Raw genomic sequence first — 18,499 nt, forward strand, 5'->3', positions numbered from 1 at the left:
TCATTGAAAATTGTACAAATAATATATTATGGATGTAAATATGATTGTAGTGCCATGCTTCGCTAATCGTTCACCCTGATAACCGTTATAATTCCAATCTTAACGGCGCATAAAAATCAGAAGGCAAAGAGAAGCGGCAGCTACAGTTTTATTGACAAATGACGCACATTGGAGATGGTGGGTAAGCCAACTCACTTTAACCAAGCGTTAATCAATATTTATAGTCAGACAAGAATAAGTTACAGACATGTGATGAAAAAGATAAGAAGTGTACATACACCTGCGCTCATATAAAAACAGTTAATAAGTGAATAATTAACAAGGTCAAAACGGGACTCATGATGCATAGGTAAATTGGCTTGTCCAGAAGCTAAAATAAGGCATACGAGCTTAACATATCAACCGACACTACATAATAATAAAGCCATTTGATTGAGAGATTATTATAGTAAATGCATGACATAAAAATATTTAAGCATTACCATACATGAGAACAGCTGGATTAATTTTGATTGTAAACACATTGACTGAAATTTTTTCCAGATCTTCATCTTTGGCTGCGGTTCTCCTATTTTTCTCAAATGATATTATTTAAAAAAAAACCATGAACAGTAAAGTGGGTCGTTTCGACATAATGCAATGCTGTTTAATACAAACAAGCTTGGTAATATAGATGTTTCCTATTAAGTTAAATAAACTATACGTGTTACATTGAGAGCCTTTTTCTAAATAACGTTCCCCCCCTTACGATAGGTATTGGATATGTTACTATTTCAGTGATCAAGTTGATTGAACACTGCTATACTTCTAAGATGTGATACTGAATTTTTATTTTTTAAGGACTCATTACTAAAACAGTAATGTAATGTATAGTTTATAGTATGCCATTAACAACAACAACCACGTACATTTCATTCTAACTTGGCAGTGATTTCTTGGATGTTACAAGCTTATTTTCAGTCAATTGACGTGTTGACAGCGTAATTTTACAAGTGAACTATACTGTATTACTCTTAGTTCGGTTAACTTGACAACTTATACCCTTTAGTTTTTTTATCATAAATCTCAAAATAAGTAGTAGCCGGAAAGATGTAACAACTTATCAAGTATTAACTATTGGCAAAAATATATTCAACAAAACATTTATCATTCAACTACTAATTTCTATCTTTTCAGTAAGCTTTGAAAATTCTTGTTCCATACGTTAATATTCCAGTCATTGAGGTGAACTGTTACTAGAAATTGAGAATGTATGGACTGAAAAATAGTTAAAATATACATATATATATATAGTATAAAATGTAATATTTAAATGTAAAAAACTTCAATTTTTTCTAATTCACATAATCTACTCTTCTTGCATATAAACTCATGAAACCTTGGTATCTAAAAGCAACGAAGGATGTTTACGGTTATGATATCACACCCGGAATAGACACGAAAGGGAATCATATGATTTTCTCATTAATTTAACCAACTGTAGGGAATATATAGAAGTCTGATAGATATTTCTGTAATATCCGAATTCAAAGGTGTTTTTAAGTCTTCAGTTCAGATCTTTGAATTTATAACTTAATGACGAACCTAGCTAATGGCATAACGAGTCAAACATGATTGATGAATTTCGTAGTATTTGATTTGATACAGAAATCGTGGGTATTATTATCTATGTTAGTTTGAATGCGTTGTGAAATGACTAAAATAAGTTACGCAACCTAAATCGATTAGCGAAACTCTACCTTAATAAATCATTTCATTGATTCTAACTTCAAATCCTCATTTATTCTTATGACTATTGTCTTAAGCTTCAACGACTTTATAATTTTATTTGTCTCAAAGTATTGAATTGCCTATCTTACTTCTTTTTTATTCTTGGATTTTTCAGTCTATTTGTTTTAGACATTTTTTGCTTAGTAAGTCTTAATTTCTTCAATCTGTTTGATCGTATATTGTTACAATATAAGTTCCAAAAATTTTCAATCCATTTAATACATATAATGATAGTTTTACAGAATATTTATTCGCTTGTTAATGTTCTGAATTCCGGCCTCTTATATTCATTATTCTGTTAAAATTATACTGACATTCACTGAAATCTGATTATAATTTAGCTGATCTGTATTTGTAAATACCAATGATCATTTAAATAAAGTGAGCCAACTTTGTTTCAATAATCTTTTCCCCACAAAACTCTGATAGTCAATTACCTTTTGGTTTAATTGTGATAATACTGAGATTTGGAACTTAATAGTTATATCAGATCACCTTGGTACATTTTCTCATATCAGTATTCAATGTTGAATAGTGGTCTTGGAATGTATATAAGAACAAGTACAGTGAAGCTACACAAATTTAGTTCTATTTACTTTCCATTGTAGTATGACATCCATGCATAAATTTATTGAGAATAATTGGGTATTATGAATGTTAGTTAAGACAAAATAGTTTGAATAGTGTGAGGTTGTGGAAATTGTTAGGTTTTTGATTGAGATCATCAATCGATGAGTTTTAGACCACCATTGGAAACGTGCAAGTGTTTGACGGCCGTTTCGTCGTGGTATGGGACGATCTCAATCAAAAAATAGTTTTGTTAGATTACAATGTATTTTTCAGACATCTTGCACGAATAAAAGTAAGTCAGGATACATAAAAACTCAACAAGTAATTTTCTCTGTTTCCCTTCAATTACACACCTTATTTTAAAAATAAAATAAATAGTTTCTCATAATAAAGACACTTTTATGACCATTTAAAAAGAACAGTGCATTTCTTACGAATACCTGTAAGGATCAGAAATATGACAGTTTCAAGTGTACAACATTATTGTTCTATTCCGCACGTATCAAAAAGGGTGACAAGACAGAAAAATGTTTTTTTATATAAAAGAGTTTACTAAATTATTGAAATATTGAAAATCTCCCACTGTGTTTTCTTATGGATCTCATTTAATCATTGGTAAAAGCATGATTATTGATAACCTCAGCTTATAAATGCTATATAAACTGGAATAAAAACGAATTAGTTGTTTTCAAGTATCTATAATACAGAAAAACAAAATAAAAATCAAACTAAGGATGATCAATAAACAATTCTATTTGATTGATAAGATACCCAAAATATCAAATAAATTGATAGTGATTAAATTAGAAATAATAAACAATCAACTTACTGGGAACTAACTTTGTTTTTGTGATAATACAAGGTTAAATAGTTTGTTTATTTCTCAATCTTTAATTCGTAAACAAATTAGTATAAAATAAAATTTAGATTAGAATAGAACAAAATTTATGTGTATTAAATATATACTAATGTACTTAAAAAAGGTCAACTGACACCCTTATAACTCAGTGGTAATGTCTCTGAGGAAAGCACCCAACTGCGTCATAAGACAAGCCCTCACATGGAATCCTAAAGGTCAAAGGAAAAGGGATAGACCAAAGAACACATTACGCCGAGAAATAGAGACTGACATGGGAAAAGTGAACAAAAATTGGATGGAACTAGAAAGGAAGGCCCAAGACAGAGTGGGTTGGAGAATCCTGGTCGCCGACCTATGCTCCATTGCAGCTAACAGACTTAAGTAAAAGTAAAAGTAACGTCTTTGAGTGTGAATATACGTGATATTGAATCGAGTCTGTCAAGGAACCTTAGTTACCTTAAGATTACAAGTACGTGATGAATGCTGTGTCCAGGATTTCCTAACAACAACCTCAAAATACTACTATATTGGTTTTACTATCAATAGAAAACTACCCATTACTTTAAATTAACCAAACATTTAAAATGTGTAATAATTGTTTTCTTAATACATTCCTAATTTAGCTTTATTCAGGTTTGTAGTCTGTGGCAATATATTGCTTGTTTATTTTTTTGTCAAGTACAGTTTTGTTTATAGGAGATTTACTTGGGTTTTCAAATAAATTACTTTTAGTTACATTCATAGAAGTAGTTAAGTAAACTGAACACTAGATTACATAACACATGATCGAAATTGTAATCTGACTATCTTGGACGTTTAAATGATTTCCGATGTAATTAGAATGTATTTTGGTTTATTTATTACTTATAGAATAATCAAATTAATTTATTTTCGTTTTTACTAACTAAATATTACAGGAATATGTAAACAATTTTCTTATGATAAGTATTGAGTAAACACTGCTCTTTTGGGGAAAAACCTCAAAAAATATTTTATGAATAATACACGTGTCTAGATTAATTTTGGAAGTCAGTTAATAATAGGTGAAAATGTAAATCACAATTAACATGAATAAACTCCTACATAGACAATTTTAAAGGATAAATGTTTGAGTGAACAATTGTATTCAATAATTTGTGAATGTTATGTGTACAGAAATAGGGAACTTTACTTACTTACTTACTTACTTACTTACACCTGTTACCCCTCGTCGAGGAGCATAGGCCGCTCACCAGCATTCTCTACCCAACTCTGTCCTGGTCAATCCTTTCCAGTTCTTTCCAGTTAACATTCATCCTTTTCATATCTGCTTCTATTTCCCGTCGTCATGTGTTCTTTGGCCATCCACTTTTCCGCTTTCCTTCCGGATTCCAAGTTAAGGCTTACCTTGTAATTCACATCGGTGATTTCCTTAATGAATGTCCTATCCACTTTCAACATCTTTTCCTAATTTCCTCTTCAGCTGGAAGCTGGTTTGTCCTCTCCCATAAAACGCTGTTGCTGATAATATACGGACAGTGAATGTTGAGTATTTTGCGTAAACAACTGTTTATAAAAACTTGTACCTTCTTGACGATGGATGTGGTAGTTCTTCACGTTTCAGCTCTGTACAGCAAGAACTTTAGGATTGGTCAAAACTTAGTTATATCCAATGTTTATTCTTATAAATTAAAAAGATCTTTTGAGAAATGGAGTTAAAACTTCATTATGACATGTCCAGTTTCATTCATTATTGTAAAACAATCTAAGCAAAATGTAAAGTTGCAATTTTGTCTGACTAAATGCGACAATGTTTATAACAGTAGTAGTAATAATAATAATAAACTGATAAGAAAGCTCACCGTGTTTTTATTTAAAATATTTTTTAAAATTTACTTATTCATATAGTCGTTGTATCACAATAATTATGGGTTTAAAACTGTTTAGTCAAATTCACTTGGTGTTCTTTGCTTGTATCTTCCTATTGTTGTTTAGGAATGCAATCGATCAGTCTCTTGTTAGTATATGTGCATACTATGAGAATCGCCTCGATACTGCCTTAATTCATAAGCTTTATAAGCAAAGATGGATAGTGGCTACCAGTGGAATCCATGACGTGCGTTCCGTCCTACTTGGGACTCGTCAGCTGGATGTACCTGCATCTTAGAGTTGATGTTCACTCTGGGACTCGAACCCATTGCCATTTGCTTCAAACGCCATCGCGTTATCTACTTAGCTACTGAGTCCTGATAGTCGCTTGCTTGTGTAATGGGGTGAAGTTCAAATTCACTTGGTGTTATTTGTTTGTATTTTCCCTATGTTGTTTAGGACTGCAATTGATCTAATGACAAAATTATTAAAAATAAAAAAAATCTATGTTTTTGAATACCTGATGGGAATTTTTAGACTTTGAAACACTTAGGGATTCATTATAAAAGATGAAATATTAACAGAAAAAATTTGTAATTTGCCAGTTATTAAATTTACTCTTATATAATTTTATAATTTACAACATTTAAATCTATCCTCTCTATTCCTTTTTTAAATTTTATTTAAACACATAAATATTGGTACAAAGGGGCACCAGATATATATGCGCCGCACAAAACTAATTTGATTTGTGTGAGGTCTATGATACTGCCCGGGTACCCAAACCGAAGCAGGTGGTTTTCCTAGGGGGCCACACCCCGAGCCTTTGACCTAAAGATCTGTTCCACAAGGCAGTGGAGCATCGTGAGGAGATGCAGTCCCATGGTAGACGATGATCAACGATTGATTCATGCGCCATTTGTTCCCTCAGGATACTGGAGCCCATGTTCACCATTGGTTTGGAATCAGAGTTTTCTAACTCCCCTAGGTGAAATTTCCGTGCTCACCAACCCGGTTAAAGCTTTGGACATTCGCTTTTCGTTCTCAATTTTGAAAGCGACACCGCCAAGAGAAGTCAGTGAGTAGGACTTCCCTGGAAGTGGTTGTATGTACGTGGCTATGTGAGAGCATTTCGAGAGGGAGAGAGGACTCTACTCACTCTTAGCCGTACCAGGGCATTTGGAGGAAGTAAATTTAATAACTACTGATCCGATTTCTGTTTTATACTTAACCTGTATAGCTACCTTAAGAAGAAATAAAAGATTTCTTTAACTAGAAATTGTTTGCCAGACAAATGGATCAAATATTTTTTTGTGAATATAATAATTAATAATTTGTGTAATTAAGTAGAAATCTAACACGGTAAATTACTTTTAGAACAATGAATATATCTGATAATTTAAACTTCATTTGTTAATAAATATGTAAAGGTAGTTAACATCTCATATATTATACTACTCAGTCTTATTTATTGAGTGGTATAAAAGATTCTATCACGAAGTGCACAGCTGTCAGAAATACAAAACAATAACTTGTTTAATCGTTAAAGCTTAATTTTCTAACAAACAATTTACGTTATTCATTAGTAAGGAAACCTGACTACTACTGGAAATTTATTGAAGTTTATGAAATGAATTCATCTTTCGCTTATAACCTTATTCTAATGTAGCTTTCAAATAAGGTTATACAAACACATACCTCAAAACTATGCTACTATACCGCAATTATTATGTTCATTATTTAATCCTACGGAACTTCTGATAAACATTATCGTTAACAATTAAAAGTAAAATTCTTTTTCTACAAATTTCTCTATATTGAACTTTGGAATAAATTACTTTTCAAATATAAACATCCATATCCATATACACATATTTTAATATATGCTGTCGGATATGACTTCCTTTTTTACAAGATACCATCCTGCTTTAGATAAGGTATCTAGCTAAACTAGTACAAAAATAAAAAGATTTCCGAGTTCTGTAATTTATTGATTAATTCAAATAATTTGTCATATGGAATTCACTTGCTATTGTTTGTTTGAATCTTGTCATTGATGTTTAGGACTGAAATTGATCAGTCTCTTGATGACATATGTGCACACTATGAGGATCCTCTCGATATTGCCTTAATTCATAGGCTTTATAAGCAAAGATGGATAGTGGCTACCAGTGGAATTCAGGACGTGAGTTTCGTCCTATTTGTAACTTGTCAGCTGGATGTACCTGCAACCTAGACTTGATGTTCACTACGGGACTTGAACCCAGTACCTTTGGCTCCAAACGCCATCGCGTTATCCACTCAGCTACTGAGTCCTGTCATATTTATGCTGAAATAATATTTTCTTTTTTGTCAATAAAATGGATTACGATTTTCATCTCACTATTTATTAGTTTTGATTTATTTATCATCATAGGATATATTAATTATATCATAAAATGAATGTGACGGGTTTTAGCTAATTTAACTTAGAAAATTATAAATAAACTTATAAAATGACAAATTTCCTGAAATTATTGGCCAAATAATAAGTTACTAGTCAACTTATTCATGAAATGATTTAATCATTGGAGTACGAAGAAAATGTTCATTAGTTAATGTATGACTAATATAATTCACGTTATACACTTTGAAACCATTTGAAATATGATACAAATAGTAATAGCTTCGGCGTTTTTCATAGTGAACTGAAAGGATTAGATAAGAGATTCTAAAATAAATGCCAACTTAGTATGTTTTACACATTCCATTTGAATTTCAAACCATCATCTAGAGTTTTATGTTATGTTATGTGTCAAACTAGTGGATTTCTGACTTGGTTCGAATAAGGGATCTGAAATTTCTTAGATTTGTGAGGAATAGTGTCAGAAAAACGGGCAAATAGTTTGATCAAAAATATTTTAAATTCATGTAGTTAGAGATTATGAATTTCAGTTAACGAATCAACAACTCATTCAAAATATTGACGCTTACGTAATCTGATTATGATCATACCTGAAAGAATATTATAATAAATTATGGCTGAAATTGCTTATTCTGGTCAGCGTTTTGTTGCAAAGTTGTTTTCCACAGGATAACGTTACTGATCTCATGCCCAACCCTGCTTCTTTATCCGGGCTTGGGACCGGCAGTAACCCCAAACGGGCTACAGACGAAGTTCATGAATTAATGAGAGAACACTAATTTCTGCTTTCAGTAAGCCTGTGACAAAAGTGGCAAATCATGTTTGTTTGTAAGTGCAAGTATAATAATTTCATAAAGTATCAGGAATAAATGAAGTGTAAAATAATTAGATTTAGATATAATGTGTTATGTAAATTTCCGTTGGAAGTATTTGCCGCGGATCGATCAAATTCGCGGTGCCAGTTAAAACCAGTGTCATCAGAATTCTTTCTTGTGAGTCTTTGTAACTCCCCAGTAGTTTACAACCACCACCTTGCACTTGTTTGGGTATGAGTTTTCTAGGTCTCATGATGAGCTATTATCGATTGGCTGGAGCCCAACGACCACTCACTGTCGTCGATGACAACTGTCTCCCACCAGGTTTATCTGGACTCTACTAGTCACTAGTTCGCACTAGAGCTCTAGGCACTCATCTCAATGTAAATTTATAGTAAGCTGACTATTTTATTCCATATGAAGTAGAACTGCGTATAGAACTTTACCAAATACTTAGTTGATATTTGATAAAAAAATAACTTAAGTAAACAGTGTGCTTAAATAGCATAAGCCTAAATAAACTTTAATTAATATGATTGAGAATAAATTCATAAACACCAACAGAACAGAGGAGTGAAATCATTTCTCCCTATTTACCATATTTACCATCAAGAATAGATCAAAGATAAAATAAAACGGGGTAAAAAGCCTTATGTACATGGCAAAAGTAACTCATTATCCAGTTAGTTTATAAAAACGATCTCAGTCAATGTGGATCTAGCTAAAGCAGTAAAAATCTTGAACAGAGGAATGGGAAATATTAGTACCTAAGATGTTTTTACTGGAAATGTCTAACTTAAAGTTTTGAGACTTAGAAAATTTGAGCTGAAGCAACGTACTGTGAACATTTTTTCGAAGCGTTTACATATGAAAGCATGTACAAGAACATCAAGAATTGGTTCAGTTTACATTGGACGCTTTGTCGATCAAATATTTATTCTGTACCACAATAACTTTAGTAAGATATATGAAGATGTCCTCGTTTTGATTCATCTAAACATAAATGTCAGTTTACTTAAACATAATGCTTTAAATTTTTTATTACTTATCTTATTGCACAGCTAGCAGCGATTCTTTCAGACGAACCCAATTCATTCTACTGTACTCGTGATACACCTTTGATCAACGAAATATTTGGTGAGTATGTCAATGAACAAATAGTTCAGTCACATACAAGTTCATGTGATACATATGAAAAATTGTGCTCAAAATGTTTTAATCGTATGACAGAAAATTCAAAATGCAATTCAAAATATATGAATATGAATGAATTTTCGGGTAAGTGTACTTACATATTTATTAGCTGAATATATCAATTAGGTTTAGGCATAGTATTTTCGCAAATGATTTCATATTATAAACATTGTAATTAATGTACTTCTGAAACTCTGATAATATTATCGCATAGACAGTGCATAAAGAACAAGTTTGTTGAAAAGAAAAATTAAAGCAATCTCTTATAAGTCTCTTGTGATTGTATCAGTTTTCGTCTATATTTACTTTCTGTGAAAGCTAAGAGGCACTTTTATCCACATACCAGCTTCTCTAGGGAACAGAAATAAAGTAAAAGATATTATCATAACTTTGCAACATTTTGGGAAAAAAATGTCGGGGAATAATCACTAACGCAAAACTTGTATGAAGGTAACCAGTTAAAAATATATTCGGTGACTACTTTATAAGAATTTCCTTCTAAATTTGAACGAAAAGTGTATATTATGAATGAGGGAAATTATATTTGTAAAAATCTCAGCTATTGAATTTTCAGTAAATCAAACGTTTTATTCGATGACTACTTGTTATCTTGTTAGTAACTTAAAACGAATGAATGAAATGTTTCAGCAAACCAATAACCAGGGACGTTATCCACCGAAAATATTATGAACTTCCAATCAGATATTGCACTTCTATAAACTAATAAATACAATACAAGCAAGACACCAAAGGATAAACTTATTGATTTTCAGGATATTTAGTTACTTGGTAATGAATAAACTTACACAGTACCAGTTATTGATGATCTTTTTTAAATCACTCAGTTTCTTTTAGTACCCATTGAATGGCCATTGGCGTAGTTGGTCATATGAGTCCAATTGGGTGTTATTTGATGAGTTGTGGGGGATGATATTATTAGGTTGGTATGTCGGGGTTGGGCCCAGTCAGGATGGTAAGCTTAGAGATGTCATTTTAGCCATCTGTAGTCTCATATGTTTACGACAATCTTCAAGAAAGCATTTAATTCTCATAAGTACGGTATATCTACTAAATTATTGTAAATTATCATCATTATAAATTATTAGGAATAAAACTGCTTACTGAATATTCCTAAGTAGTATACAACAATACACAAAACACAAGTTGAATGGGCAGAGAATAGAAACAGAAAATGTAACCAAACTTAACAATTGATGTTGTCTCATTTGTGAATACGTTCTCGTTCTCATATATTTTTGGGGTTGTAGTCTTTATTGATATTAAGGTTGATCTCAGTTGGATTTGAAATTCACTGTAGAAGGAGTTTATCTACGAGTTGTTCTATGTCAATTTTTAGTTGCCTTATACAGATTTCGGTACGGACGTGTATATTGTCTTCAGGATCTATACTGTGGCTATTTAGAGAAATCACTATTGGACTGTTTGGCTTTTTGCGTGTGATATGGCACGCGTTCATCCTGTTTTGTTGTTTTTATTGAAAGGTTAGGTATATTGACTAAGTCGTGAAATCGGGTCTATGTTAGCTATTTGCGACCTTTTATACCTACGATCGTTGACAGGCTGTATTGAGCAGAACGTCTGTTTAGACCGGATATTTTTTTATACAATTAACTTATGTGTTGAGACTTATCTTTGTGCACATTAGTACTGGTGGTTCTTGCCTTTTCACTATTAGAAGGTAAGTACGATCTTCACCACAGCCGCTTGCATTGGGTCATGAGAATGAGTCTTACTATCCACGAAGCACCACATGGAATGGCAAGTCGGTCATTGCTCTCTAATATTACATAATCATTTGTCTCTCCGCTTTTACTTCTATTCATTCTAATTGCTTAACTAATAGTTACAAATGATCTGTAAACTAATTCAGGTTGGTGTCAAATTCTACTCATTAATCAATTATAGTGATTTTATATCATGTGTGAAGGGTTCTTGGAAGGTATTATTGTTTGAAAGACAACTGTCACCGGCCATTAATTAGTCAGTAAATGAAAAATAAAGTCAAACACAATGTTATGCTTTTTTGGTGTACAAATCAATCATGGTATGATCTGTTAAAAAAAGCTCACATAAAACGAGATAATACATTTCCAAATACGGACACAATTAGACAAAAAGCGTCTTGTTAAGCAGCTTGAATTAACAATAAGATCGACCTGAAGGATTGCAGTTGATACGGCAAAGGCTACTGATTGACACTCAAACAGGGTAAAAAATGTCAAATTACAACTCTACATGTAGCACAGCTAATAAGTCTGAAATCCAAAAGTAATACTTCTACATATATTTGTTTTTTTAAAGGCCTAAGCAGACATTAAATTACAGAGAATTCTAAAAGTTGAGTGGAAAAAATGTTGACGTCTACTACAGTCACAGCGAATAACAGCTGTGAATACCCGTGAAAATTAAAAAAAATAGTGATTTCCTATTTAAGTATAGTAATGACTTTCCTAATAAAAACTTGTTGACTGCTTAAGTGCACTGTGCAATGGAGTAGTTTGCAGTTTGAATTTAATAATTTGATTTTTAGGTGAATATGAGGTTGTCACATCAAATTTCATAATACATATTCTAAAAAATATTGTATCTCGTTAAAGCATTGAGCCGATATTAGTTGGACCACTACTGAAAAACCCAGATAGTCGTTCCTCCCCAGTATAGGATTCCTCAGCAGTACACATCCACAACTCCGCATGCGGTAATTGAACTCAAAAACTTCGGTTTCATATGCAAACGCCTAACACTTGAACCACTGAGCCGAGAACCAAAGCGTATTAATGTTTAATTCCAAACAATCAACGACGTTGTGCGACAATCGTCCACTGTCTTCAGTGCGTTACTGCTTCATGACCAGCACGATGTCCCATATTTGGACTAAATGGTCGTCCACTGCTTCCATATTTTCAATGGTGGTCTTAGATCGATTCAGGAATGTCATGAAATTAAGTAATCTCTACACTCCTATACTTAAATTTTGTATTTGTTAGACTTGGCCTCATATAACAGATTTTAAGTAGTGATTTCTTTGTATAAACACTAAAAGTACACAGGATACAAATATTAGAGACAATTTTTCTCGAGGTATAGAGAACTAACATCTCATTTTTTAAAATAAGTTAATGCTAATAAAAGATTCTTATCATACATATATATTTAGATACAACCACCGATATCTTCAGTTATATACATTAATGTTAGAGATAATGGATTCTTTGAGTATCTGATATAAACAATCGTATTCTAATTTGTACCTTGAAAGAAATCAGTACAGTTAATTTTGATTAGATTATTCTACTGCACGTTAAGTTTTTAAGATAATGGGTATACGGAACGTATTTAAATGTTTGTAATGGTTTGTTTTTCATTAATTTTTTTTGTAGAATAAATTCCATCGTTTTAGGTTTTGCATGTACAGATAGTAGTTTGATAAAACTGGTTAGTAATAATATTTGAAGTATTTGATTAACACAAATTCAACTTGGATAAGAAATTATGTTACAGATACCATAGTATTACCGTGTTAATACCGTATTACTACTATTCAAGAAATAAGTAGTTTATGTAATTTTTCGCAACCGATACTGAGAATCAATGTGCTTTTCAAGCTGTGTATACATAATATACATTTTGTAAATAATGTAAAGAAAAAGTGTGAACTGTGTTTAAAGGTACTCTGCTTACCATAAAGTTTAAAGTTTTAGAGTTTAATATATGTCAAGGTTGTGAGTGGATATCCATACTGTGATTCCTGGAGTATTTTTTATAATTAATGGCGTTTCATCATGGAAAGTATTGAAAAGCTTCGTCTTCAAAACTAGTGGATGAAAAAACAAAATTAACTTTTATAGAATAACTTTTTATATTTGGAATCTGTGGATTATCACTATCCTTATAAAGTGAAATATATTATTCTGCATTTTCATAATTTCGTATCAACAGAAACGAGACTAGTAATCATTCAGCTGTATCCCGATGAGTTTTGAAATCCCCAGGAGATGTCGGCTTCTTCAGGGCCGTAAATATGTTACATTGCTGAAATGTTGGGATTTCAAATATGCTTGAATAAATTCAGTATTAAGAGGAATATATAAAAAATAAAACTACTTCCGAATATTTCTTCATGTGATGCACAGCTTTTTAGAGTTAGAATGTTATTTTATCAGAATCATAATTAAAAAATAGACTGTTGACTTGGATTAACGTGAAAAAAATGATTAGTTGCCACCAAAGTATGTAACTTCACTGCATTAATTATACTGACTAAGCAATTACCAAGTGGAAATCTTTTGAAGCTACTAAACGTAAAGTGTGTTCGCCTAAAGGTGTACCATTAGCGTAATCATACAGCCAAGCCGTTTTACAATAACCAGTGTATATTTACTGGTTGATAATAATAATAATGAAAACGATGTCCTCATTCGATCAATGAGTAGTAGATAGTATCAACTTCAAAACAACACATACGAGCGAACAATATTGTTTTCAGTTAGATTCACATCAGGCTTTACTCTAATATACAGCAATATTTATATGCATATACGAAGTTATTCAGTCAATCAAGGCAGTTTAAGAGTCAGTTAAAAAAAGGGGTTAGGTTAGAGAAAAAAACATGATAAGTAAAAATTACAAATTGATCGTGTGATGAAAGGTTTATTTGTCAGGATAAGAATAACAAAGACTTGAATCAATGTTTCATAATGGGAGATAGGTCAATGATTAGAAAAATATAGACATTAAAATAACAATCATTAAAAATTTTGAGATTACGTAATAAGAATGGTTCGAATTATTTGACACTGAATAGCATATATTAAAAATGGGGGATGAAAAATATATTAACGAACAAAAACTGCTGAAAGAAAGTTTACGCAGTCTTTGGTGGCGATCGAAATCTGTTTACGCCTTCTCATATTCAATGAAGTTAATGTATCGCGACGGATCTCACTCAACTGATTGGTCCACGATGATCCGTAGTGTCGAGGTTTAGTCTGTTCACGACCGACCCTTACGGAATCTAGCCTGTTGACCTCGAAGTTGGGGGTATACTGCGTCTTTCATTCGGTTCAGCAACACTCTTTTGAAAACTTTTCCTGGTACTGACAACAGTGTGATGCTTCTGTAATTCTCACATTTGCTCAGGTCTCCTTTCTTTGGTATCTTGATGAGGTATCCTTCTTTCCAGTCTGTTAAATGAAATATTTACTGTATGGTTATCAGGTTTTACTAAAAGATTCTGTAATTTTGTGTTCAAATGCGCTTGGTTATCTCGCACTTGTGTTCTCGTTCACTACAACATCACAGTACTAAACGAATATTTTGCTATTTTCTCAAACTGATAGTAAAAATAACAAATAAAGTTATTTTAAACTTGCCAAAAATATAAATAAAATGACTGTTGTTCTTTTAAGTACAAATCTGACCGGGAGTACTGAATGTTGCCTTGGGATATACTGGAGGCATACTATTAAATACATTATCTTCACCAATTAAAAATCCACTATTCTTGGCTTATTATAAATAACGGAATAATATACGGAACCAAGAATCGTTTAGTTTAAAGCCCGTTTAAAAATAATCATGGTAGTGTATCGATTACTTAGATTACAAGAGTAACTATTAACATACCGTTGGCTAAAATTACATGTAAGTTTTATCAACTCAATAAGATAGTCGATATTTAGTTCTTTGAAGATTTAGTCATCAATACATTTACATAATGCATGTTTGCATTTAATATAGGAGCTCACAGACATTCTTAGTGTGTGTTTTTTTAACTACCTGATTTGGCTGGTCAGTAGTAATCGGTTAACTTGGACATAATATTTAATTATTGCTAATTAGATTAATTGATATCGTTTTATACGATAAGACTATCCATGATACGTTGCATGTATTTATCAGACTTCCATTATTATAATTTTCAATTAAGTCTTGAATTCCAGTTAGATATATGGTTTCCTCATCTAGATTATTCAACGTGCCTGAAAATGACTTTTAATATAACTGCTTTGTATAATCATTTCTTTTATGACATTATATGATAAAGTGCATCCAATGATATGTTATTCTTCTTATCGGGAATTTTTAAATTTTTGGGTGGAGTTTTCGTATAATCTCGTTTACACCTCAGTTAATAATTATCTAAGATGGAAATACTGAATAATTCAAGTTTTCGATGGTACTCGATACCTTAGCGGATTCCGCCATTTTTTCAAGATGCATCAAATTGGTAACTCTAACAAACTATTTACTCAGCAGATCATTTCATAAAATAAACCTGTAAATGATATACTTTGTATAAAATGCTAATACGTTGATTATACACATAACTAATATTCTTGAGATTTACAACACAAACATCAGCTTGAATCAGATAGGAAGAATTACTTTTTAATATCTGAATAACGTTTGTTCCGGACAATCAAGTCTACAAAAAGGGTAACATATAAATCCAATGTACTGCTTTTATTATTTAAATTTTTATCATATCCTTTGATTATACCGCATTTTTTCTAAAATATTCTTCCTGAATTGATTTATTAAATGTAATAAGGTCAATGAAGGTTTTTTTTTGTTCTTATTTCTTATAGCTTAATATTCTCCCTCTATACAATGAAACTAATTTACAATTTAGTTTAATTATTCTATAACACTCTTTTTTTTCTTCATTGAACTCAGTAGGAAATTAAGTTAATTTCTAAGTATAAATTTGTTGAATAATCTATAACCATTTAAATACAATCGGTTAATTAGTATTCTCATGATAATACACTTAGAGTAGTCAACTTGAAAAATCAGGTTGTTGTTGTTGGCTTGTTTTGTCTTTTTAAATTAATTTCAAATTCCATTGAATTGTTTCTAAGTAAGTTTTTTTTTGATTTTTTCTCTTCCTCATTTCTTGATTCAAAGATTTTTCGATTGAGGATAATAAAAGAAAAAAAAATCTGTTAACCTTCAATAATGATCATCTACGTGTTAACTATCATCATCATCATTATTACTATTATTATTGCCACCATTTAATTCTCCTGAGAATATTTTTCTTTGTCCTTACAGTTCTAATTATTTGCATATAATTATAAAAAGGGTAGGATGAAAATATTAAAAAAAAGTAATATAGTGACATTATCATATTTATTAAATAAAATAAAGAATTGACTAGAAATTAAGGATAAAATGGTTATAAACTATAAAAAAAAAATTAAATGAAAGTGTTAAGAAGAAAAATTACAAAAAAATCTGTAAAAGTCATTGAATTAAATTAGTGAACGTATGGATAAAAATAAAGTCAGAAATATATTTTAATATTTTAGTAATAAACTAAGTGAATTTGCAAGTGGTAATGTGGTGTGATCTACTTATATCCATATAAGTAGTATATGGTGATGATTGGATATAGAATGTATTTTGACAGAAGACCGATAAGGAAAGAACTGAAATGAAGCTCAATTGGTAGGAAAATGCACAAAAAATGAAATTAGAGAAGATGAACTGATATTTACAGAAGGAATAGTGAAGATTGAGACAATTATTTTGCAAATTAACTATTCATTGTATGGTTATCAGAATTTAGTGAGATAGTTTGTAATTTGTGTCTCAATACATCCGATTTTCCCCACTCGTGTTCTTCTTCACTACAATAATTCTAATTTTGTCGTTATATTTAACTAGAAAGTTCAACTATAATGAAGCTGACTATTGTGTGAATGAAATACACAATTATTTTGATATTATCAAGTTATCTGTTGATATCAAAAAACTTTTGAAGAAAGTCAAAGGATTTACTTATCACTAGTGGTTAGCATCCACAGTTGTATACTTGTTGCTGTTACTTATGCCTGTTACACCTCGTGGAGGAGCATAATCTGCCCACCAACACTCTTCATCCAACTCTGTCCTAGGCAATACTTTACAGTTCTTTCCAGTTGTTATTCATCCTCTTCATATCTCCTTCTATTTCCCGGCGTAATGTATTCTTTGGCCTTCCTCTTTCCCTCGTGATGCAATTCGGTCATTTCCTCAAAGTTTGTCCTATTCACTTCCAATATCTTAATTCCCTCTTCAGCTGGAAGCTGGTTTGTTCTCTCCCACAGTAGTCTGTTGCTGAGGGTATCCGGCCAATGGATACTGAGTATCTTGTGTAGACAACTATTTAATAATAGTTGTATCTTTATGATGATGATTGTGGTGGTTCTCCACGTTTCAGCTCCGTACAGTAGAACTGTCTTGATGTTTTTAAACAAGTTTGAAAAAGGTTAATCAGATTAAACTTGTTACCGTTAATATTACCGAAGTTAGGATTTACAAAATTAACATCTACGATACAAAGCAATATTAAATACTCTTAATACATACTTCTAATCAATTACCTGTTTGAAAATTGATTTTATTTTTCCAGAAAACGAATACAAACGTAGAATTTTAAATATTCTTTTATTCCTCTTAGTTAATGAACATAAAATTTTGCTTAGCTGTTATTGTATATTTAATAGGAAAATGGAAAAGCATCACATCAATAAAAATATTTTTTACTTTTAAAATTGTAGTTCTATTTGTGTATGTCTGTGTGTGTGTGTGTGTGTAAACGTTACTTCATGAGTTTACTCACCATAAATTTATTATTCGTCATTGAAATACGTTTTGTTATTATTATTAAAGATAAAAATCGTTTTTGACATACTGGCATATTAGATATCACTCGAACTGTTACCTAATGGAATAAACTTGGCCGTTTCATTTCTTATTTATGACTTTATGTCCATGTCTTTACAGATTGTACAGTAATAAATGTTAAAATCTAAACATGGATGCATAATTGACCCTTTGCAAGTATCTTTTAAGCAATTTTAATAGTTGAGATCGTGAATCAATTGAAGCTAGACCACCATGGAACACCTGGAAGCACTGGACAGCAGTTTCATTCATCTATGGTGGTCTAGCTTCAATGGATTCATGATCTCAACTATTAAAATTACCATAATATCCACAAAACCCCTTCTGATATCTTTTAAGCGTTAA

The 18,499-nt window shown here is 31.4% G+C and overlaps 1 protein-coding gene and 1 non-coding gene across 2 annotated transcripts in view; one reads left to right on the plus strand and one right to left on the minus strand.

Annotated features, from left to right (window-relative positions):
- Smp_148740 (hypothetical protein) overlaps nt 1–18,499 on the plus strand; it is a gene marked incomplete at both ends in the record, with an annotated part of 153,904 nt that overhangs the window by 38,645 nt on the left and 96,760 nt on the right. Inside the window, one exon of the mRNA XM_018794744.1 lies at nt 9,328–9,544. Within this exon, the coding sequence (XP_018649125.1) occupies nt 9,328–9,544 (217 nt within the window). The remainder of the gene's footprint in view (nt 1–9,327; nt 9,545–18,499) is intronic.
- On the minus strand, nt 7,293–7,359 carry Smp_tRNA_01839_Pseudo_TTG.1.1. Its single transcript has one exon. It is a non-coding gene (tRNA).

Source organism: Schistosoma mansoni, chromosome 1 (assembly GCF_000237925.1).
Source record: "Schistosoma mansoni strain Puerto Rico chromosome 1, complete genome".
NCBI lineage: Eukaryota > Metazoa > Platyhelminthes > Trematoda > Strigeidida > Schistosomatidae > Schistosoma > Schistosoma mansoni.